Source organism: Bos grunniens, chromosome 9 (genome assembly GCF_055505025.1).
Source record: "Bos grunniens cultivar Pamir isolate PY7600 chromosome 9, Bosgru_T2T1.0, whole genome shotgun sequence".
Classification (NCBI taxonomy): domain Eukaryota; kingdom Metazoa; phylum Chordata; class Mammalia; order Artiodactyla; family Bovidae; genus Bos; species Bos grunniens.
In genome coordinates this window covers 49252871-49277634 of record NC_141173.1, presented here as the reverse complement: position 1 = coordinate 49277634, position 24764 = coordinate 49252871, and the positions used below count along the sequence as shown (strand labels likewise).

At 34.6% G+C, this 24764-nt stretch overlaps 1 protein-coding gene across 13 annotated transcripts in view; it reads left to right on the top strand.

The window, feature by feature from the left end:
- The window catches only part of GRIK2 (glutamate ionotropic receptor kainate type subunit 2), a 741992-nt gene that overhangs the window by 289668 nt on the left and 427560 nt on the right, over positions 1-24764 (top strand). For all 13 annotated transcript variants that reach the window (XR_015132343.1, XR_015132345.1, XR_015132344.1 and 10 more), the window contains one exon: positions 2889-3146. Coding sequence is in view for 10 of the 13 variants with exons in the window: in XM_086316368.1 (XP_086172494.1) it covers positions 2889-3146 (258 nt within the window). In the remaining 3 variants the exon portion in view is untranslated. The remainder of the gene's footprint in view (positions 1-2888; positions 3147-24764) is intronic.

Below are 24764 nucleotides of genomic sequence, written 5' to 3'. Positions count from 1 at the left end.
TTACTTATAATTCTAACTCAGTACAGAGTTCTTCTAAATTCATTAATATTAATAGAAGTTGATAAGATATAATATTTCTTAAGATGAAAGTATCCTTCTTTTCCCCCAGCTAACTAGTGTTTATCAAAGCCTATGTTCTGCCTGCCCTTTGAATTCATATCTTTATGAATAAAAATAAGTTTCCACATTTCAGAACCATGTCAGGGTGATGAAAGGTTTTGAAGGCTGAAAAAGGGGGTAAAGGTTATTGTGAAATACGACATGTGTCATCATAATGGCAAAATAAGTCATTAGCTGCAAGACAAGAGTATTTGATTAGTGACATCATTCATGATTATTTCCATTAGGAAGAAGAAGCTCTGTCTCAAATGAAATAATTTAGACCAAAGAATATGGAATATGAGTACAGTATAAATAAAATATTAATAGATTTCCTAATGGTGACTTCAAAGTAGCAACATAAAAAAAAAGTAGACTAGAATGTTCTGATAACAAACATCTTACTACCTTGGGAATATCTTAGCAAAACTATGAGGTGGTAAACTCATTTGGTTTTTAGAATATTAAAAAATATTTACAAATTTTTCACTCATTAAAAATCCATTGGGAATCTAATTCCTGAAGTGACTTTTGCCTGAAGCTGAAAAAAGCTCAAATAAGTGTATGAATAACTTTCTTTGTGAGATACTTAAACGGTGGATGTCATGGTGTGGATCTTGTCTTGGGAAGCACTTGCTTGTTGACCTATGACTGCTTGGGTGGCACAGCAATATGTAAAGAGATAATATGAAGTGAAAGTCGCTCAGTCGTGTCTGGAATTCTCATCCCAAAATACTGAAGTGGGTAGCCCATTCCCTTCTCCAGGGGATCTTCCCAACACATTGGAGGCAGATTCTTTACCATCTCAGCCACCAGGGAAGCCCAAGAATACTGGAGTGGGTAGCCAATCCCTTCTTCAGCAGATCTGCCCAACCCAGGAATTAAACCGCGGTCTCCTGCATTGTAGGCGGATTCTTTACCAGCTGAGCTACCAGAGAAGCCCACTAATAAAAAGGAGAGATCTAATATAGTTTTGAATCTTATGAGACCTCAATAATATATGTGATACTGATATGATTTATTATAAAATACCAATTCATTTGGACATTGTTAAACTTTTTAAAATTTATTTTTCCAAGAATGTATGTTCAATGTTTAAATTTTCACTGATCAATGATCTTATATTTTTAATAGATAATACTGTTTTGCTCAATAAACTCTGATGCATTAGAATTTGAATTATTATTTGAATCATATATTGCTTTTGAATGACTCCTCTGATACCCCAAAACTCTATTTTTTCTTTGAAACACACTTCAGAAGCTCTGTATAAGCTAAAATAATGTTTTTAACTTTTCTTGATTTGTGACTTGTCAAAAATCTAGAGAAGGAAGATCTTTTATTTTCAGTGTATGTGAATTAAAATTTATGTGAGTGAAAAACTTGAGGCTCCAAACTTTCTACTGATTCAGAATTCTGATTATTACTTTAAAAGTAAGAATCTATATGTGTTCAAAAACTATATATTTATATCGAATTGAATTTTTGAAAAAAGATTAAACAAATGTGTTTTTTTCCTAAAATTTATTTATTAAATATGTCTGTGCTTAAGAATCCATCCATCAAATTGCATTTTATGTGGCAAAATCTCTGAAGGAAAAATCAGTAAATTTTGCACAGTAGAATGACAAATTATTTTGAAAGAATTAAGACTGAAAATCTAATTGATCCCTAAATTCCAGTAACAATAGTCATCTGTTATATATTTTAGTCATCCTTACATATTTTCAGGGATAGACAGACTGTTGCTTCTTGGAACAGACTTCCATATTTGAACATTTCTTCTCTTAAGTTGTGTCAGAATTCATGAGACACTTCTATACATTTGCCCTAATTCCTCCTTTTCCAGTCAAAAGAAACACATTTTAGCCTCTTTCACAGATCAGATTCTTCATGTATTTAAAGATGAGTTTCATGTTTCCAGTAATTATTGACTTTCTAGACCCAGACTTACCAGTTGCTTTAATATACCTTACACAATTTAAAGTCCTGTCACAGTTTTGCTGTTTCTGTCTAAATACCTTCTAATTTGTTTATGTGTCTCTTAATTACTATAATTATTATTTATGTGAATAAAATTTTCTACACATAAATATAAACTTAAAACTAATTTAGTACATCATAAAAGTCTTACAGTATCCAAAAGCCGAATAAATAAAGATGATTAGATATTTCTGTATTTAATTAAATACTTTGATGTTCTTCCTACTCAATGAGATTAATCCCTATGGACTCACCCTCTGTGACTCATGTCAGGTTTTGTATGGGCATTTGTATGCACAGCTTGACCTATATCATCAGATATTGCAGATACTAAACCATGTGCCCATCCATAGCTTTTTAGATGGGCCATGAAAAATACATGGATTCTGTTTCAGAGTTTGAAATTGTAGAGGATGACCAGAGAATTTGGGAAGGAACGTTATTCCCCTGATTTGAAGTATTTCCCTGAAGTATCCCCTGGATATGAAGTATTTTTGCAAAATGAATATTCACCCCTTAAATTCTAAAATATTCTCTCTCTTTCTCCTTCCCCTTCTCTTCCCTTGACATTATTTGTGGAGTTATTATATTTGAACATTAGGCTGTAGGTGTGTAGGTGAATTTCCCTTCTAACAGACTGAGAATATTTGGAGTTAGGCAAAATGTAAAATCAGCTAGATGTAGATGTTATATTAAGGGCAAACAAATCGTCCTTCAGGATGATGCCTTTGGGACAATGATAATGTGGTACTGTTGGCACACTGGCATCTCCTCTCATTACTGACAGACTTCTGTCTCCTCTGCAGCCTGTGATCAGCTGTCTCTTGGGGTGGCTGCCATCTTCGGGCCTTCACACAGCTCTTCGGCAAATGCAGTTCAGTCTATCTGCAATGCTCTGGGGGTTCCCCACATCCAGACCCGCTGGAAGCACCAGGTGTCAGACAACAAAGATTCCTTCTATGTCAGTCTCTACCCAGACTTCTCTTCACTCAGCCGTGCCATTTTGGACTTGGTGCAGTTCTTCAAGTGGAAAACTGTCACAGTTGTCTATGATGACAGCACTGGTAAGAAAAAATCAGTAGCCTTTGGGGCTATGCTTTAAATATAGATAATTTTCTGAAACTCATTTGAGATTCTTTTTGTGTTATTGTTTTTTGTTTTAAAATTAAGGGATAGAAAAACATTTGTAATCAAACACTAATTTCATATATCCAAATAAAGAACAACTAAATCATACATTTTTTTTCCTGTGTATGTGTAAAATAAGCACTTTTGTTGTGGAAATGATTAATTACTGTGAACTATAGTGTTGGATGAAGGATAGAGATAGTATGAAATATCGCATTGAAACATTTATTCAAACATTTTTTTTCTACCAGTTTCAGTGTATTTTCCCAAAGTGAAGCCTTATAATGAGCTGTCACTGAAGCTTATCAAGAAATCTAGAGAAATAAAGAAATTCAGAATTTTGCCTTAACATTTTCTGTAATTATTTATGTGCAAAGAATGTGTATAAAAAATAATAACCTTTCTATCTGTATAGCATGTTAAAATACCCATTGAAATTCTTAGAGTTTTGGGAACTGTTTATATGCATACATAAGGGCTTACTACATAGTATTTATTTTTGTGTCTTTAAATGAATATTTGCTGGCTAGAGGTTGTCTGTGCTTTCCTGTTGTAATGCATGTTATTTTTACATGAATGGTTATCTTGAAGTGTCAAATAAAAATAAGTCTCAGAAATACAAAGAAAGTAAAAAGTAAAATAAAGTAATAATTTCCTTGTAAGTTATATTGGTGAAGAAACTGCATACTATTTTATTACCTAGTGATAAGAAATTTCACATTAAGATGTTTATCACTGGTCTACAGGGAGTTACAGGGTTGGAGAAACAATGTAAATAATTTGAAGTTTTTTTTTTTTAAATGGGATAAGAAAGAGTAAGTCTAAATATACATTAATAGTGTAATTTTGTGAGCTTTCCCCAGGTGGCACAGTGGTAAAGAATCTGCCCATCAGTGCAGGAGACAGCAGGAGACACAAGATACAAGAGGTGCGGTGTGATCCCTGTGTCAGGAAGATTCCCTGGAGTAGGAGATGGAAACCCATTCTAATATTCTTGCCTGGAAAATTCTGTAGACAGAGGATCCTGGCAGCTACAGTCCACTGGGTCACAAAGAGTCAGACACAACAGAGCACATGTGCACACACACACACAAGTGTAATTTTGCACTTGTTAGTTAAAAAAGTAAAATTTTTATTTAAAACTTAACTTTAGAAAGAACACTTAAATTCCTAAAATAACCTAAGTACCTTTGATGTGGTTTTTAGCATAAAATAGAGTTACTAAATCTATTGCATTGTTTTATTCTAAATCATTATTTTCTGTCATTGATAAAGTTATACATGTCAAATTATGAATGGCAGGTTCTATGTGAATGGTTTCTCTGAGCATGTATAACATGATGTTCCAGGGCTAGCTCAGTTGCAAATTGGTCCACTTATGTTTACATGTGTGCTAAGTCACTTCAGTCGTGTCCAACTCTGTGCAGCCCTATCGACTGTAGCTTGCCAAGCTTCTCCATCCATGGGATTCGCCAGGCAAAACTAGGCAGGCTCTTTACCACTAGTGCCACCTGGAAAGCTCCACTTATGTTTATGAATGGTCATATATAGAGATATACAAAATATGAATATAAATTCATTGTGAATCCATTGTTGATTTACTTCTCCTTTTCTTCCTGTTATAATGCAGGTGAATTCTGACTAAATATTATATATCCTCATATGCACATGCACATACACATGGTCTATACACACATATATAATACATATATATGTATGTTAGATGTGATATTTTATACTTATTTATTATCTTAAAGCCCCTCATAGTAGAAAGAGGGTTGGCAAATGTCTGAAATATTTATGATATACCACCTTTCCTTACTATTCTGTGTGTATGCGTATGGGTTTGACATTTTTATTTCATATATGTGGTTCTTGAGTGATTGAAAAAAGGGATAATGAGATTTGTAATCAAGGTCACATCATAGTCTGGCAAAGCAGTGTTTCATATATAATTGATCCTTTGGTTGAGTGTTATTCTAAATATTTACTTCATTGAGACAAATTTAAACAGATATATATAGTCAGTTAATCAGATATATAGACTTTTAATGGAAACTTGACCTGGAGATTAAACTTATTAAAAAATTTAGTTACTATTTAAAAGAAACTTTACCACAGCTAACACTTTAAGTTGATATCAATACTTACATATTCCAAAAGTCTTTGATTATTTCAATATGAATGCTAAGAGTCATTATAGGATTATTCATAGAATAGGTATCCTTAAAAATCATCTGAGGGGAAAAAAAGCATGTTAATGCTTCATTTTATGCAATATTTAATCCAACAAATTTTGATTAAACATCTGCTACATGCCAGGGACAATACCAGGTGTGAGTATATGCCAGTAAAAGAAACAAACTCCTGGCCCTTCTTGAATTTCTAGTTTCTAATTCAGAACATGAAATTATTCATGTTTTTAGTATTATTTGTAGTGAAATAATTGCCTCTGTAGCCTCTGTATTATGTGTGCTCTTCCCTTTAATTTAACAGACTTTTGAGAACTTTGCTATTCTTGATTTTTTGTTTTTTTAGAGACTAGAGCTGAATCAAAGATACATAGAAGATTCTCTTTGAACTGTGTTAATAAATATATAGAAGTAGGCTTATTTTGTTTGTTTTGGTATGTTTAGAAGTCTCAAGGTGGAATTTTAACAATAGAACTCAACAGAGAAAATCTGTAAACATCCCAAGTGAACAAGATGACTATTTGATCATGTGGGAGAAAATCTGATGACAGCTAGGACTGTGAACTGAAATGGGAGAACATACACCTTATACCCAATGAGATAAACATTACAAACTTCATTATGGACTTATATATCTGCTGTTCATTGCAGCATGAAATGTGTATTTTATTTATGTTTCTTTTTTCCCTTTCCAGATTTATTATGTGTGCTCTTCCTCCCATTTATATTCATTTCTATTTTGTTGTGTTGTCCAGTTTGATACATGATAATTATACTTTCATCCAGTCTTTGTTCCCACCCCCAAAACAGATGGGATGATAGATGAAATATAGTGCTGGAGTAGGAGAAATTCTTAGAACGATGTTAACAGGAGCTGTTTATTTTTTATGATAATTAGCATTTGTTGTTGTCATGGATGAATGCTTTTAAACACCCTGAAAGTCTGTTATAGCTCTGAATGATGTCCAAAATGATGGAAGAGAATTGGCTTCAGAAACAAAGCTGTGTTTCTGTCAGTCATTTTGGAACATATGATTCATTTTAAATATAAACTAAAAATAAGTTGGATGGCTCTCAGCTTGTAAGCAATTCCAAGATAAGTTGTGAATATTTGCTTTAAAATTCCTGTGTTTCATCTTTGTTTATAGATCAGCAGTCCATTAACAAAGAACTCTGAACTGGTAAACAGAAGCCTGGGATTCTAGTCCCAGTTTTGTTACTAAATTACTGGTACAACTTTGGAAAAGGGAAGAAGGAAGTTGAAATGACTACAGAAAACAGCTATGATGCACTAGGCATTGAGGTAGCTGTTATTGTACATAAATTATGACACTTAATCCTCAGAGCAATTCTATAAAAACAGCACAATTCTAGGGATATAGGTTATCAGCTCACTATCCTTGCTTCCTCTGGTAGTTGGCTCTTCTGCCCACCAGTAGCCCAAGGTAGAAACCTGAGCATCTGCCTTGATTCCAACCTTTCTTCAGCCCCACAATCAACCTCTAATGGTTATTTAATTCTATACCTCTGATAACTCTTAAATCTGTTCATTTCTTTCATGCTTTCTAACTAATTCTTAAGTCAAAGTATTTCATCTGGATTATTACTAACAGCCTCCTAACTGATGTTCCTGCTAATCTAGTAAAAAGTAATTTTTAAAAATGCAATTCTGACTCATTATCCTATTAATAGTTTCTCTTGGTCTAAGGATAAAGTCAAAGCTTTTTTGAAAGTCTTACAAGACCTGATGTGATCTAGTTCCTGTAGCTCTCCAACATTTGAGTGTAAACTTGAATCTAAACCCTTCACTTATGTCTTTTAAATTGAGCTATTAAATTTCTTTTGGTTTTTGAAAAATACTGTCCTGTCCGCCTGTTTCTCTCATTCTGACTCCTGCTCCTCCTTCCCAGTAAACACTCACACACATGAACTTGTGTATTTGCACCCACACATTCATTTGCACCATTTGACTTAGATGTCACAAAGAAAGGCTGTCCTGACCCCAACTCCCAAGCAGGAATAGGTGTCCCTCAATACATTCCCATAGCATTGTGGTTCTCCTGTGACCCTTCCCCATGAGAACATCATTACATTACAGATGACTGTTCTTGGCTGAATTTTCCACTAGATCAAATACAAATCTGAATAGCTTGGAATCTAAGGCTGCCCGCCATTCTATCACTAGCACCTAGGTATTACCTGGCTAATGGAAATACTTGAATCAATATTTAAGGAATGAATGCATGAAAAGGTATTATCATATCCATTGTTTAGACAAAGAAGCTCCAATGGATTAAGTCATCTCTCCAAGGTCGACTCAGTTTGACAGCTTTTTAATACTTTGCCATCGAATAAGTAGATTCAACAATAATTTTCAGATATATAGATCTGATTTCCCCTATCATTTCAAAAATTTTATAAGTAATCTGGAATGAATTGTGCTTATATGTTAACAGCAGTTAAAATATATTTACTTGTTTACTTATTTGAACAATCATTATAAAGCATCTTCTGTATACCAGGTACAGATGCTGTGTTCAGCATGAGAGACAGGATTATAGGTAAAACTTTGTCTCTATGTGCTCAGAGTTGAGTGAGGGGGAGACAGAGCATGTGAGCAGGATACTATTATAGTGTAACAAGTGCAGATAGAGACAAGAAAATAATATTGTGACATTTTAGGAGATGAATATAGACATAAAAGAATTTAGGGGAGTGGAAGTTTTTAAAGCTGCATTTAAAGGTTTTAAAGGCAGAGGAGATTTTGGAGAAGGTGAGATAATTTTGAAATTATCATAAAGCACAAGAAGAAATGCGTCAACTAGAGAAGGGGCTTAAGGGCGTAACGTGTAAATGTGAGAATGCCTGGGAAGCTGGTTTGTCAGGGAATTGCAGGCACTTCATTACATGGATCATCAGGAAAAGGAAGATGAGGAAGAATGAGGGAGAATGTATACAAGGCCAATGTAGGAGAAATCAAGAAGAGCTTTTTCCTAGCTACTGTACTTTGGAGTTTGCATGTTATAGCAGTATCAGTCATGTCTGCCTGATGTGAACCTGCTTTTCAAACCACATCGAGTGCCTCAGGGATGGACACTCAGTCAGTACCTTTTGGAGGCAATCAAAAAGGACACAGAGAGAGAAATATCCATAGACTGGACTTTGGATTGAAATCTTGGTTCTGTTGTGTGATTTTCAGCAAGTTACTTGATTTTAAAGACATGAGTTGACAACATTTGTAAATTGAAGATGATGCATACATCAAGGGATTGTTGTCATGACTAGTGAGGTATGCAAAGTGCTTTATAGCTCCCATGTAGCCTAGCAGGAGCTTAAAAATGTCAACAGTAGAAATGCCTTGAGGACTTCCCTTATGGTTCAGGGTTGAAAATCTGTCTTCCAATGCAGGGGACATGGATTCGATCCCTGGTCGGGGAATGAAAATCCCACACATGCCGCAGGGCAAAAACAGAAGTCTGTGAGGTAACCAAAGACGTGGGCAGCCATGGGAAAAAAAAAAAAAAAAAAAATGCCATGTGCTGTGTTCTGTTTATTCCTAACTATAAGAAAAAGAAATTATCGTCAGTCCTACATTTTAAAATATGAGGATATTTGGATGTAGAAAGTTGAGATTAATCTGCCCAAGGTTTCACAGCAAGTAAATGGTGCTGTGTTATGCTTACTTGCTCAGTCATGTCCTACTCTGCAACCCCATGGACTGTAGCCCACCAGTCTCCTTTGCCCATGGGGATTCTCCAGGCAAGAATACTGGAGTGGGTTGCCATGCCTTCCTCCAGGGGATCTTCCCAACCCAGGGATTGAACCCAGGTTTGAACCCACATTGCAGGCAGGTTCTTTAAAGACTGAGCCACCAAGGAAGCCCAAGTAAATGGTAGATCTGGATTTTTGACCCAATGCTATCAAGTGCAGAACTCACTTTATTAAATATTGTGACATAATGATAGTTATTATGTTTTTATTTGGTTCATTTTGTTGTTACTATTTTATTTTAAGAACAGGAATGACATAGTCAGAACTTCTTTTGGTAGTTTCTCTGATTACAGTGTGGAGAATGCTTTAGGGCTATTCAGATAATATGGGGAATAGGATAAGACCAGAAGCAAGAGAATTTCTGAATTAGTCAAGCTGAAAAAAAGATAAGTCTCAATTAAAGAGTTTTTGATGGAAGGCTATTGAAATAGAATTCTGGGAAGATTTAGGAGATACAAATTGTAGGACTTAGTATGTAAGTACACAGAGAAGGAATGGAGAGAGAGATGGTAAGAATGACCACTTCATTTCTGGTCTGGACTACTCATCAATGGCACATTTACCTAAAAGAGGAAAACAAGAAAAAAAAATGTGGGAAAAGGTATAATAAGTCTTACTTTTAACACATTAAACTTGAAGCACCTTTGAATCATACAGTTATATTGGAGACAGAAATCCATCTTGAAAAATAGAAGTTTAGTATGGGCATATAATGCTCCCATTGGCATTCCTCTGCTCTCCATTTGGACTTTACTTTGTGATAGGAGGAAATGAAGACAATTGACGAAAAACAGAGTCATGGTACAAGAAAGTTCAGAGTTGTGCTACTGAGTAGGCAGTCATGAAGACGCATAGAGACCTGAAAATAATTTAGGAGAGAGAATGTAAATTTTGAGGAAAATCAGTAAATTTTTAAGATGTTAACATTAATAAACTTAACTTTCATTAATTTTATGATATGAGTATAGAAATAAAGGTCAGGACCTTTATCCTAAGCAAAAGCAGAAATGATTTCTTTACTAACTTTATTGACCTGAATGAACTTTATTTATAGACTATGTTCTAGATACTCCTGTGTGTGATTAGAGTTAGTTTAAGAAAAATGTGAAGTCAATTAATGGGGCTTCCCAGGTGGTGCACTGGGTGGAAATCCACCTGTAATGCAGGAGAGGCAGGAGACAGCAGTTCAATACCTGGGTCAGGAATATCCCCTGGAGAAGGACATGGCAATCCACTCCCATATTCTTGCCTGGAGAACAAAGAGTTGGACATGACTGAAATGACTCAGCATGCATGCACGAAGTCAATTAACAGTAAAAATTATTTTATTTTGGGGGCTATCTTTGTTTAAATAGAATAAATAAAATTATTCAATAGATGCTAATGTGAAGAATATGTTTTTAGAAGTTACTAACTTTTGAATAATATAACAATTCCAGGGAAGCCTGTTATAAAACATATAACCAAATAAATTTAATTTTATTTCAAGGACCGGGATAATTTGAACCTAAGATGATTGACTATATGTTATATGTTCTAAGTGCAGAGCCTTCAAGTTCTTTAGTTTCAAGTGGAAATACAATTAGCAATTATGAGTTAAACCTAATTATTTGGATATAGGTGATTACATAGCATGGCATATTACTGCTTCCATCAAGTTGGTTCTGTATGAACATAGGTTCTTTGTTTAAGCTTTATATAAAGCATATAGGCTTTATTTAAGCAAGCCTTGAAATTATTTGGAATATTATTATTAAACTTTGGTTACATGGTAGTATTTTAAAACATGTTCATAGAACTAATTCTTTCTCTGAGTTTTAAAATCTTTAAAGTACTGCCAACTCTAAAAGACAAGTATACAATTTCTAATCCATAACCATCATACATTTCATATTTCTGCCAATAGTGGAGTAAATACACATGTATGTCTACAGTGTCTACAATGATCATTAATATTTGCCAGTATTAGAAAATAAACAAAAGAATAACATAAAATAAGAATAATTTCCTGGTGATAGCCAAACACTGCCAGTTTTCTATATTTAAATCTGGAACATATTGGCATGAGCATCTTGGTAGTTACTTTTCTCCTAGCCTTTTTCTGGTCTTATCTGTCTCTCTCTCTATTCTGTGTAGGAGAAAGATAGCACTTAAATTATCTTTCTGATGTATTTGACAATTTTGACTGCTCCTTTCTTTAGTGGAAGAGTAAAATTCTCCTAGTTTGGCCTCTGTGCCATCATTCTCTCCTTGTTATCTGCTTCTTTTCAGCTATTTATTCCCATTCTCATACTCTTAAACTCTTTTTTTTCTTTCTCTGATCCTTAAAAGCTCATGTCATTCAAGGTTTTATTCCCAGGTTCCTGTTTTGTACTTGTTTACCTCGCTCTCCCTGAAGCCTTCCATCTGGCTCATGTCTTTCTTTGCCTGTATGCTATAGACTCACCACTGGACACCTCTGATAGCTTCTGGCAAGTGCCCTACTCATAGATCCAGTCACCCATTGGTCATCTTTTTGTGGATATCTCACCCAGCATAACAAAAACAAACGTATTGCCTTTATTCCCAAACTTGCTTTTCCTCCTGGTTTTCTGTCTTCATCTAGCTAGATTCCTAGTGGTCGTTCTAGATTCTTGTTTGTCCTCTCAAGCCTCATTTCTAACTGATTACTTAATACCTCTCATTTTTATCTCACATTTCTCAAATTTACCTCTTCCTCCATCCCAACCAGCTGTCTTAGTTAATATCCTTATTCTAAATCACCTAGACTATGTTCTGTCCTCTATTCAAGTTCATATCTCTGATGCAGACAAAATGGCCTTTTTAAAAAGGACAGTGTGGTGCTGTCATGCCCAGGCATAAAGCTGTTTGGTGGTTCCTCTTTTCTGGGCAAGATGAGTTCTAGATCCACAGCATGGCATGCAAGGCTTTCTCGTTGGCACTCTCATGCCTCTGATTTTCTTTCCCTGGTCTTTCCTTTCTCCACACTTATGCTGCAGCTCTCCCTGAATAATTGTAGTTCACCCTTAACAATCATCCTCTGTTCTGTCAAATCTCTTTGCTGTGCACAAATTGTTCTCTCGGCTTGTTATGCTCTTCTCTTTCAGTGATCTATTCACCACCTCCAGGTGTACCTTAAAATATTCTTACAAAGTAAATTTGTGAAGTAACCATCCCTAACTTTTCCTGACATGAGTTCATAATTCTATTCTTTGTGCATATGATGCAAGAGTTTAGTTGATAATATAGTTCATCATCAATTTTGTAGTATAATTATCAACATGTTCACATGACCCATGTATTTTATGTTTAATTTATCATTTGTTTACTTCTTCATTTTTTAAAAATAATTTATTTCTTTATTTAGTTCACAAGTAATTATCAAACATTTACTATGTGTCATTATTGTTCTAGGTACTGGAGACACAAGAGTGAACAAAACAGACAAAACTTCTTTGCCTTGTGGAGTTTGCATTCTAGTGTAGAGTGATAATAACAAAATATGTCTGTATATAGGATCAAATGTGATGTGTTATGGAGAGAAATAAAGCAATGGAGGCATGTAGGGAGTATTGCAATGTTAAGCTGCATTGTCAGAGGAGATCATATTTAGAAAGTGAAATTTGAGCTTGGGCTTGAATGAGCTGAGGAAATATGTCATGGGAGTGTCTGAAGAAAGAGTGTTTCAGGTAAAAAGCAAGAAGGTAAAAAAATAACCAAGGGAGAAGAGATAAAGAATTTTAAATAAAGCAGGGTTTTTTTGTGTGTGTTTGTTTTTTTAATTTTAGTTTAGAGAAGGATGTTTTCAGAAACTGAAAACTGAAGGAGATTTTTATGACATCTGTCATTTTTTAATGTGTGTATATGTGTTTATGTACATATATGGCTACATATGTATATGTTCCATTATGACATGTTCCATATGTCTTAGCAGTGGTAAGTTATTTATTTAAAGATAACTCATTGTAGAGACTTTCCCACATACAAGCTTATTTGTATATGAGTTAGTTAGTAGTGGTTATGGCCCAGAGCTGTGTTGTGGTCTCATTTGCTCAGTTGTGTCTCTTTGAGACTCCATGGACTGTAGCCTGGAAGGCTCCTCTGTCCATGGGATTCTCCAGGCCAGACTACTGGAGTGGGCTGCCATTTCCTTCTCCAGGGGATCTTCCTGACCCAGGGATCGAACCCACATCTTGCATCTCCTGCATTGGCAGGCAGATTCTTTACCACTAAGTCACCTGGGAAGCCCATGGTCCATAGCACTAACCCTTAAAATAGTGATAGGATTCATTTATAATTGTAATAAGACTTCAGGGAAAGAAGAAAAAAATGTAAGTTTGACATATTCGCTTCTGCAAGGTGTAATAGATCGTTTATCAGATACTTGATTTAAAATAAATTGGTTCTGTATCAGAAATACTTTTTAAAAATTGAGATCCTGAATGGGTTAAAACAATGATATTCATTGTACATCAGGTGAACATGACTGCCTTCTGAAATAGTTTTTTGTTTCCTATTCAACATTCTGTAAATGTTTATCTTGTTTTAAATATAAGGTATATAAACTGTATTTGGGGGCAAAGTTCTCTAGAATCAAACATTTTGAAAAGCAAAAAAGAGTTCACACCCCAGTTCTACACAGGCTAATTGTGCATCATTATTTTAGAATTATTCCAATTTGGAGGTGGCATAGTGTCCACTCTGTTTGTATTTCAGTGATATAAAACGAACCTTGAGAAATGAATTTTTTGTATAAATGCATTAAAAATGTACTAAATCTATCCTGTCATACATAGAGCTTTGGTTAGTGGAAGCTAATGATGATGCAAAACTAATATACACCTTTCCTTGCCTTCATATAATAACCAAAGGTATTATTTTACTCATCACAAGTTCTTGCATTTCTATAAACTCAGTCATCTTCCTTTTGATAAAAGAAAATTTATTGTATAACAGATATTAAAATTAAAGTCCAAAGCTCTGGTTCTTAAATTTAATTGATATCAAGTAATGGGATTTCCAGGGCTACTGTTAAAACTAGAGATTTCTAGGCTAACTGCTATTACTCAGTAACTCTAGGGTTGTACTCAAGGACTTTCAATTGGAATAGGACACATAACTAATTGTGATAGGCATTACTAATGTTTATTAGTATGTGACTAATTCTACTTATAGACAGAGAGAGATTGAAGTCTCACACCTAATCCTTGGATTTAGGTGTGACCACATGGATTGTTTTAGGTGATGGAAAGTGGGCAGGAGTGTTCCTCATTTCTGGGTGGAAGCGTTTAATTGCCTGTACTGTTTGAAGTATCTCAAAATACTGAGCTAAAATATCAAAGAGACCTGCCTTGGGAAATTATTTAGATCTATAGCAGACCTTGCTTTTATGTGACATAAAATCTTGTTCTGTTAAATTGCTATGGTTTGGGAGATAGTTTTTCCTATACCATAACCTAGTCTAGTCATTCTCAAACTTTAGTGTGTATTAAAATCATTAGGGAAATGTGCTAAACCACTACTTGCTGGCTTTACTCCCAGCTTTTGATTTAGTAGGTGTGGGATGTGGCCTGAGAGTTTTTTCCTAATAAGTACCCAAGTGATCCTGCTGGGATCAGCATAAGAAACATGATCCATCTAATCTTGAATATTATGCAAATTATCATATTTTGAAAAATAATTGATAGTAAGTCAAATTTGTCAGTATAACAAAGTCATAATTTTGTAGATAAAAACAAATTTTAAAATTTTAAATAAAACTAGAATGATTTGTAGTGATTTAATATTGACAAAAATTATTAATCACTTATTAAAAATATATATTCATTGTCTGAACTTCCACATTGAGTAGTTTTAATTCTGCTAAATATGTTTGTCCTTGGAATATTTTAAACGGCTTTGAATTAATATGAAGTAATATGGAGGAAGGATATTGTAACATAAATATGATAAAAATTTTCAAGTGTAAATTAATATGATTTCAAATAATCAAGCACTGATAGATAAAATATTTTATAATATCTATTTCAGAAAATTTACAAATAGTTTTGCTTTTTAATTTAATTTTAAAAAGATTTTGTATAAAGTGATATTTGCAGGACTGATGAGTATGATTTGTCAATTAAGCAGTTTTTAAAAATCTCCTGTTCCATTTTCACAATGAACTTTTTATGCTTTTATCCAATTGCAATAACAGTGTTGGCATTAAAGAAAGAAACTTAAGTCAGCCCTTGAAAGCTTAATACTAACTTGTTAATTACCCTATAACTACACAATGAGAAATGCTGCTGCTAAGTCGCTTCAGTCGTGTCTGACTCTGTGCGACCCCGTAGACGGCAGCCCACCAGGCTCCCCTGTCCCTAGGATTCTCCAGGCAAGAACACTGGAGTGGGTTGCCATTTCCTTCTCCAGTTCAGGAAAGTGAAAAGTGAAAGTAAAGTCGCTCAGTCATGTCCAACTCTTCGCGACCCCATGGACTGTAGCCTACCAGGCTCCTCCCTCCATGAGAGTTTCCAGGCAAGAGTACTGGAGTGGGTTGCCATTGCTTTCTCCAACACAATGAGAAATGAAAGTTATAATTCCCTTTTCTAAAGGGTGGTTGAAGGTCAAGGAGCTCTTATTGGCATATTGAGAGACCGAAGGAAATGATGCAATATTTTTCTTATAAATACAATCAGATGTCATTGGAAACTCAGCCAAGGAACTAGATCAATGTTTAAGCATAATCTGTAAAATTTGTTTTTTATCTGTTTTTAAAGGAAACACCACCTATTATATATTAAGAAGTAACCTGATGCTCAATAGCAAAAAAAAACAAACAATTCAATTAAAAATGATGAGAGGGCCTGAACAGGAGACAAATAAATAACCAAGGGTTACATGAAAAGATGCTCAACATCACTAACAATCAGGGAAATTAAAATCAAAATCACAGTGAAATATCACCTCACATCTGTTGACAATAAATAATAAGTGTTGGTGAGGATCTGGAGAAGAGAGATGCTTGTGCACTGTTGGTGGAAATATAAATTGGCACAGCTGCTATAAGAAACAGTACAGTCGTTCCTCAAAAAACTTGAAATAAAAATACTGTATAATACAGCAATCCTACTTCTGGGTATCTACCCCCCAAAATGAAACCATTATCTCAAAGAAATATCTGCTGTTCATTGTAGCATTATTCACAGTAGCCAAGAAATGAAAACAACCTAAGTGTTTGTCTAAGGATAAATGGATAAAAAGATGTATGAAAGTGAAAGTGAAGTCGCTCAGTCATGTCCCATGGACTGTAGCCTACCAGGCTCCTCAGTTCATGGGATTTTCCAGGCAAGAATATTGGAGTGGGTTGCCATTTCCTTCTCCAGGGGATCTTCCTGACCCAAGGATTGAACCCAAGTTTCCTGCATTGTAGGCAGACGTTTTACTGTCTGAGCTATATGTATGTATGAATAATATACACATGGATACTATTCAGCCCTGAGAGAGGAAAATGCTAACATTTCCAACAATATGGATGGACCCTGAGGCCCCTATAATAAGTAAAATAAGTCAAAGAAAGACGGATATTATATGATCTCATTTACATGTGGAATCTAAAGAAGCCAAAGTCAGACAAACATAGAGTGATAATTACCAGGGGTTGAGGGATAGGGAAAATGGGGAGATATTGGCAAAAGTGTACAAACTTCCAGGTATAAGAAAAATATGTTCTGGAGATCTAATGTATAGTATCATGACTAATCTTCACAATGGTGTATTATATTTTTGAAAGTTGTTAAAAGAGTTAGACCTTAAATGTTTTCACCACCCACCCCCCCCATAAAGAAAAAATGGTAAATTTGAGAGGTAATGGAGGTATTAATGACCCTAATATGATCATCGTTTTACAATGTGTACATGTATGAAGTCATCATGTTGTATGGCTTAAACTCATACCAAGTTATATGTCAATTATATTTCAATAAAGTTGGGGACAGAAAGAAGTATATAGAAAAGATATTTGTATTTATATGTTGTTGTTCAGTCACTAAGTCATGTCTGACTCTCTGACACCATGGACGGCTGCATGCCATGCTTCCCTCTCCTTAACTGTCTCTCAAGAGTTTGCTCAAACTCATTTCATTCAATCATTTCATCCCCTATCATCAATCTTTACAAGCATCAGTATCTTTTCCAATGAGTCATCTCTTTCCATCAGGTGGCCAAAGTATTGGAGCTTCCGCTTTATCATCAGTGAATATTCAGAGTTGATTTCCTTTAGGATTGACTGGTTTGATGTCTTTACTGTCCAAGGGACTCTCAAGAATCTTCTTCATAGAATTTGAGAGGGTAAATTCTTTGGCACTCAGCCTTGTTTATGGTCCAACTCTCACATCCATACATGACAACTGGAAAAACCATAGCTTTGACTATATGCACCTTTGTTGGCAAAGTTATGTCTTTGCTTTTGAATACACTGTCTAGGTTTGTCGTAGCTTTTCTTCCAAAGTGCAAGTATATTTTACTTTCATGGATGCAGTCACCAGCTGAAGTGATTTTGGAGCCCAGGAAAATGAAGTCTGTCACTGTTTCCACTTATTTCCTATCTATTTGCCATGAAGTGATGGGACTTGGTGCCATGATCTTCAGTTTTTGAATGTTGAGTTTTAAGCCAGCTTTTTCACTCTCCTCTTTCACCCTCATCAAGAGGCTCTTTAGTTCCTCTTCACTTTCTGCCATTAGCGTGATATCATCTGCATATCTGAGGTTGTTATTTCTTCCGGCACTCCTGATTCCAACTTCTGCATCACTCAGCCCATCATTTTGCATATTGTACTCTGCATGTAAGTCGAATAAGCAGGGTGACAATACAAAGCCATGACATACTTCTTTCAGAGTTTTGAACCAGTCCATATTTCCATGTATGGTTTTAACAGTTGCTTCTTGACCTATATATGGGTTTCTCATGTGGAGGGTAAGGTGGTCCGGTATTCCCATCTCTTTAAGAATTTTCCACAATTTGTTGTAATCCAGACCAGTCAAAAGCTTTAGCATAGTCAAAGAAGCAGAAGTAGGTGTTTTATTGGAACTTCCTTGTTATTTTTCTGTGATCCAGTGAATGTTGGCAATTTGATCCCTGGTTCCTCTGCCTTTTCTAAATCCAGCTTGAACATCTGGAAGTTCTCAGTTCATGTACTGTTGAAGCCTATCTTGGAGGATTTTGAGCATTATCTTGCTAGCACGTGAAATGAACGCAGTTGTATGGCAGTTTGAACATTCTTTGGCATTGCCTTTCTTTGAGATTGGAATGAAAACTGACCTTCTCCAGTCCTATGGACACTGCTGAATTTTCCAAATTTGCTGGCATATTGGGTGGAGCACTCTCACAGCACCATCTTTTAGGATTTGAAATAGCTTAGCTTGTATCCCATTACCTCAGCTAGCTTTGTTTGTAATAATGCTTCCTAAGGCCCACTTGATTTCACACTGCAGGATGTCTGGCTCTAAGTGAGGGAACACACCATCATGATTATCCAGGTTATTAACTCCTTTTTCGTATAGTTCTTCTGAGTATTCTTGCTACTTCTTTATCTTTTCTGCTTCTGTTAAGTCCTTGCCATTTCTGTGATTGTGCTCATCCTTACAAGAAATGTTCCCTTGGTATCTAATTTTCCTGAAGAGATTGCTAGTCTTTCCCATTCTATTGTCTTCCTCTATTTCCTTGCATTGTTCATATTAATAAGGCTTTTTTAAAATCTCTCTTTGCTCTTCTCTGGAACTCTGCATTCAGCTGGGTATTTCTTTCCCTTTCTCCTTTGCCTTTTGCTTCTCTTCTTTTTTCAGCTATTTGTAAGGCCTCCTCAAACAACCACTTTGCCTTGCATTTCTTTTGCTTGGGGATAGTTTTGGTCACTGACTCCTATGCAGTGTTATTAACCTATATTCATAGTTCTTCAGGCTTTGTCTTTGTCTACTATATCTAATCCCATGAATCTAAAGAAGCCAGATCTATAAGGCCTTTCACACACTGTCCAGATCTTAGCTTTTACACTTTTGACAAAGAATTCTTTATGTCCTTACCTTATATAAAGATCAGAGAGTATTTACAGAGGCTGTTGGTAAGAGAGATACACAAAATATTTTTCTTTTTTTTTTTCTCTTTTTTTTCTTTTTTTATTTTTAAACTTTACAATATTGTATTAGTTTTGCCCAACATCGAAATGAATCCACCACAGGTATCTTCTCTGCCTGTTAAAGCAATAATTCTTCAAAGTCTGGGTTTTTTGTTGTTGTTGTTAGAATGGAATAAATCTAAGTTATATTGGACAGATTTCACATGTGCATTGACCAAATGTGATATCATTTATATAGTTGTATATATTAATTTTTTCTCAATACTGTTTATTGTTGTGTAACTTATTGCCACTGGTTTGGAGATTAGGATAGGCTCTACAAGACTTTGTAGAACTAATATTTTTTGCAACTCTGTTGTTTGTTAGAGACAGACTTGAAACATGTGTGCAATGTTTAGTTATAGTTTTCTTAATACACATATGTAACACCATAGTATTGTAGTCAAAACTTGTAAAATTTTTAATTGTGATAAAATACACATACTGTTTACCATCTTAACTATTTATAATAATACAGTTCAATAATATTATGTATATTCACATTGCTGTAAACCAATCTCCAAAACAATTTCATCTTACAAAACTGAAACTCTATACTGATTAAGTCACAATACCCCATATCCCCTCCCTTTAGTCCCTGGCAGCCAACATTATGTTTTCTGTTTCTAAGAATTTGACTACACTGGATACCACATATAAGTAGAATCATATACTTTTTATAGTTTTGTGAGTGGCATATTTCACTTAGCATAGTATCTTTGAGGTTTACTCATGTTGCAGTATGCAGAATGCCTTTCCTTTTTTAAGGCTGAATAGTATTCCATATTCCATCATTCGTGGTTTCTATATTTTGTTTATTCATTCTTCTGTCAATGGATACTCTAGTTACTTCTTTCATTTGGCTATGGTGAATAATAACATGTTCTATGAACATGAGTCTATAAATATCTCTTCAAGACCCCTTCTTTTGGTTATATATACAGAAGTTGAATTAATAGATTATATGGTTAGAGACTGAATAACAAAAGGTGATTAGTCTGTGTTTAATTTTTTGAGGAAACACCCTACTGTTTTCCATAGAGAATACACCATTTTACATTCCTTCCAACAGTGAATGCAGGTTTCAATTTCTCTACATCCTTACCAACACATTATTTTCTGTTTTTGTTTTTGATAGTAGTCATCCTGCTGGGTATGAGCTAATATTTTATTGATATCTCATTGTGGTTTTGATTTACATTTCCCTAGTGAAAAAGTTGGCTTAAAGCTCAACATTCAGAAAACTAAGATCATGGCATCCAGTCCCATCACTTCATGGCAAATGGATGGGGAAACAGTGGAAACAGTAGCTGACTTTATTTTTTTGGGCTCCAAAATTACTGCAGATGGTAACTGCAGCCAAGAAATTAAAAGATGCTTGCTCCTTGGAAGAAAAGTTATGACAAACCTAGAGAGCATATTAAAAAGCAGAGATGTTACTTTACCAACAAAGGTCTGTCTAGTCAAAACTGGTTTTTCCAGTAGTCATGTATGGATGTGAGAGTTGGACTATAAAGAAAGCTGAGCACCGAAGAATTGATGCTTTTGAACTGTGGTGTTGGAGAAGACTCTTGAGATTCCCTTGGACTGCAAGGAGATCCAACCAGTCCATCCTAAAGGAAATCAGTCCTAAATATTCATTGGAAGGACTGATGCTGAAGTTGAAACTCTAATACTTTGGCCATCTGATGTGAAGAACTGATTCATTTGAAAAGACCCTGATGCTGGGAAAGATTGAAGGCAGGAGGAGAAGGGGACAACAGAGGATGAAATGGTTGGATAGCATCACCAACTCAATGGACACGAATTTGAGTAAACTCCCGGAGTTGGTGTTGGTCAGGGAGGCCTTGCATGTTTCAGTCCATGGGGTCACAAAGAGTTGGACACAACTGAGTGACTGAACTTAACTGAATGGTTAATTATGTTGTACATTTTTTTTTCATATTCTTGTTTGCTTTTTGTATATTTTATTTGGAAAAATGTCTATTTCAGTTTGTTGCCCATTTTTGTATCAGATAGTTTGAAATTTTGTTATTGAGCTATAGGAGTTCTTTATATATTCTGGAGATTACCCCCCTCATTGGATACATGATTTATAAAGATTTTCTCTCAACTCATGGGTTGACTTTTAACTCTGTTTATTGTATTCTTTGATACACAGAAGTTTTTGATTTTGTAGTTTTATTTATTTTTGCTTTTGTTTTATGTGCCTTTTGTATCACATACCAGAAATCATTGCCGAATCTCCAAATGTTATGAGCTTTTTACCTATGTTTTTATAATTTTGCATCTTAAATTTAGATCTTTCTCCATTTTGAGTTAGTTTTTGTCTGCTGTATAAGGTGAGGATCCATACACTTTTCTTCTTTTGCATGTGGATATCCAATTTTCTTAACACTAATTGTTTAGAAGAATCCTGTCTCTACTGAATGGTCTTGGAATCCTTGTTGAAAATCATTTGACTATATATGTGAGAATTTATTTCTAGCCTTTCTATTCTATTTCGTTTGTCTGTCTTTGTGCTACTACCATATTGTTTTGATTTATGTAGCTTTGTAATACCTTTTGAAATTAGGAAGTGTGAGATCTCCAATTTAGGTTTATTTTTTTTTATATTGTTTTAGCCATTTTTGATCTCTTGAGATTCCAAATGAATGTTAGGAGGAATTTTCTAGTCCTGAAAAAAATGCCATTGGGATGTTGGTAGGGATTGCTTTAAATCTGTAGATTGCTTTGGATAATATACTTGGAATTTCTAAATTTAAATCTAGGCAAATTTGAGTTATATTAAAATATATTTGTTGATGATACCACATTGATTTTTAAATATATTGGCCTAGTTGATAGACAGTCAACTAACACAGACTCTTTATGGATTCAGATTTCAAAGCAGTACATGTGGTGGTTCAGCTAAGTTTCACCATTCTTCTTTAATTTGGGCTAACTTCTTCATCACTTCTCAGTGTTAGATCGAGGGAAGTCATTTTACATTAGCTCCTATAACATCATACTTCATTTGAAGATATAGTTGAAGGAAATTATTATTTTAAAGTCATTTTTTTCTTTGTAAACTTACTTTATACTGATGATACATACTGATTAAATAAATTAATTTCTAATGAAGCCCTTTATTGGCCAAAGAACAATCAAATGTGAGTAAAACATTTCCTATTCTTCAAATATTTAAAATCTGGTATTGAAAGTAAATTACAAGGCAGTATGTTAAGTGCTAAAAATGTCACGTAAAAAGTATTATGACAAAACAGGAAGTGAGAGCAAGGAGATCAGCTTGTTAGAGATAGTAAATATAGTTGACATTTAAATTGAGTCTCAAGATATATGAAGGTTAGGTAGGACAAGAAATTCCAAAGGTACAGACCTGTGAATGAGTGTGGTGAATTTGTAGCATGGTGACATGTCTACTGTGTTTGAAACAGAGAGTATGTCAGCTAGGAATGTCTAAGAATAAGAACAAGTAGGTCAGAAAAGATCATGAAGAGTCTAGTATGCCCTGACCTCAGCAAATAACCATTTAAGAAGTAACCCTGTGGAGACAGCCAACCCTGGAACTTGAAATGACTGAATATAACTGGACAGGTTTGAGGTGTAAATAGTTTCCCAGGAGCAACACTAGAAATAATCTTGGTTTTAGCATCATAATGTTGGTTAATAGTCAATAAACTTTCCAGGAGAATTGGTGTAATTAATTTTTAAATAAGTAGATTTTTAAAAACTATGTAATATATTTTAGAACATTAAAAGTTATTAAGTTTTATAGTTATTAAATACTATTCACCAAATGTACTTGGCTCTGGTTTTAGGCACAAATCAGAATTGCATTTTCTCACAAACTGTGAAGCTAAGCAAAGTCATGTGATTTTCTTTAAGTGGTGAAATGTGAGCAAGAATACTGAATCATTTCTTACAGGAGGCTTTAATGATCAGTTTGTAACATTTTCTTCCCCATGCCATAATGATGATGATAGCAATGTCCACACAGAGGTCCTAGAGCAAATGCAATGTACCGAGCCACCCTACCAATCCATGTTAGACAAGTTGTAGGAGATAGGAGTAAACTTGCATGTTGTGAAGCTGCTGAGATTCAGGTGCTGATTTTCTTTTTAATCACAAAATCATTTGGTTTATCCTGACTACTAGAAAACATAAGACATATTGACTGCAGAAAGACTTTATTATATGCAAAAAAGGAAAAAGAGTCAAAATCCACCACCACAATCTTACCGAAAAGAGGTAAGGGCCATTAACTATTTTGGTATTTACCTCTTAAACTATATTTGTTATTATGTAGAAGCTTAATTCATCACTTCAATTATAAACTTAGTTGTGACAGATGTTCACTCTTCTAAAGTTATATACTACTGGTCTCCCTTCCAGGAGATTAGCTTTTCTGTCAGTAACTGTTAGATTAGGATCCAGCTTGTCATCATAAAGCTGTAGGTTTTTGTCTGCAAGTGTGTCAACTGGCTATCATCAATTTCTCCCTTAAATGGAAGACATGATACATAACTGAGTTGTTTTGAATTCACATGAGACAATATGAGTAAAATAAGTGTCACATAGTAAGCTCAACAATAAATACTAGAGGGGCTATTTTGTCTTTCTGAAGGTTTGTTTATTAAACATTTTAAATATCTATTAACTTTAAGATATAAACTATTTTCAAAGAAAACTGGAGCACAGTAGCATACTATATACATTCCCTAAGCAAGTAAATTTTATGTTGTCCTTTAAGAAATTATGAACTTGATTTATTGAAAATTCTCTTTATAGAACTGATTTGATAAATTGCTGATTTTTTTTGCACCATTATCTATAAATCATCCTGAACTTTACTGCTCTTGACTAGTCTGATTTTCCCTCTAAGAATTTTGAACATAATTCAGTATTTTTAAATTGCATTAATATATACTGATTTTAAACATGGGTCATGCTTTTCTTCTTCACTGTCTGTCCTAAAACTAGGGCCCAGTATGAAAAATTCAGCTTTGTTATGGAAGCCTTATTACATATTAATGATATTTGCAAATTCTTTTTGTGATAAGACATCTCACAACTTAGTGCTTTCAACAGTATTTTTCTGTTGTTGCCACTTCTTTTCAAATTGCATTAAAAAAAAGTAATGTGGGACTTCCTACTCATCTCATAAGATTTTAGTTTATTGCTTCTCTCCTCAATAAGTCTTTCCAGGGAATTTATCTTCTTTAGCCCCGTGTCTTCACATGGAACAGAACCTAGTAGATGGTTATAGGTATATTTGTTGAATGATCAAATGAGTAAATACTATACAGTCATGGGATCTAAGAATCTGTATTGTGACACAACTCCATGTCCCACTTGGATTTCAAAGGAAAAGCTTTTGTTACTTTCTTCATAATTCAGTTATAATTCTGTATGTCTAGTTCAGAAAATAAGATTTGCT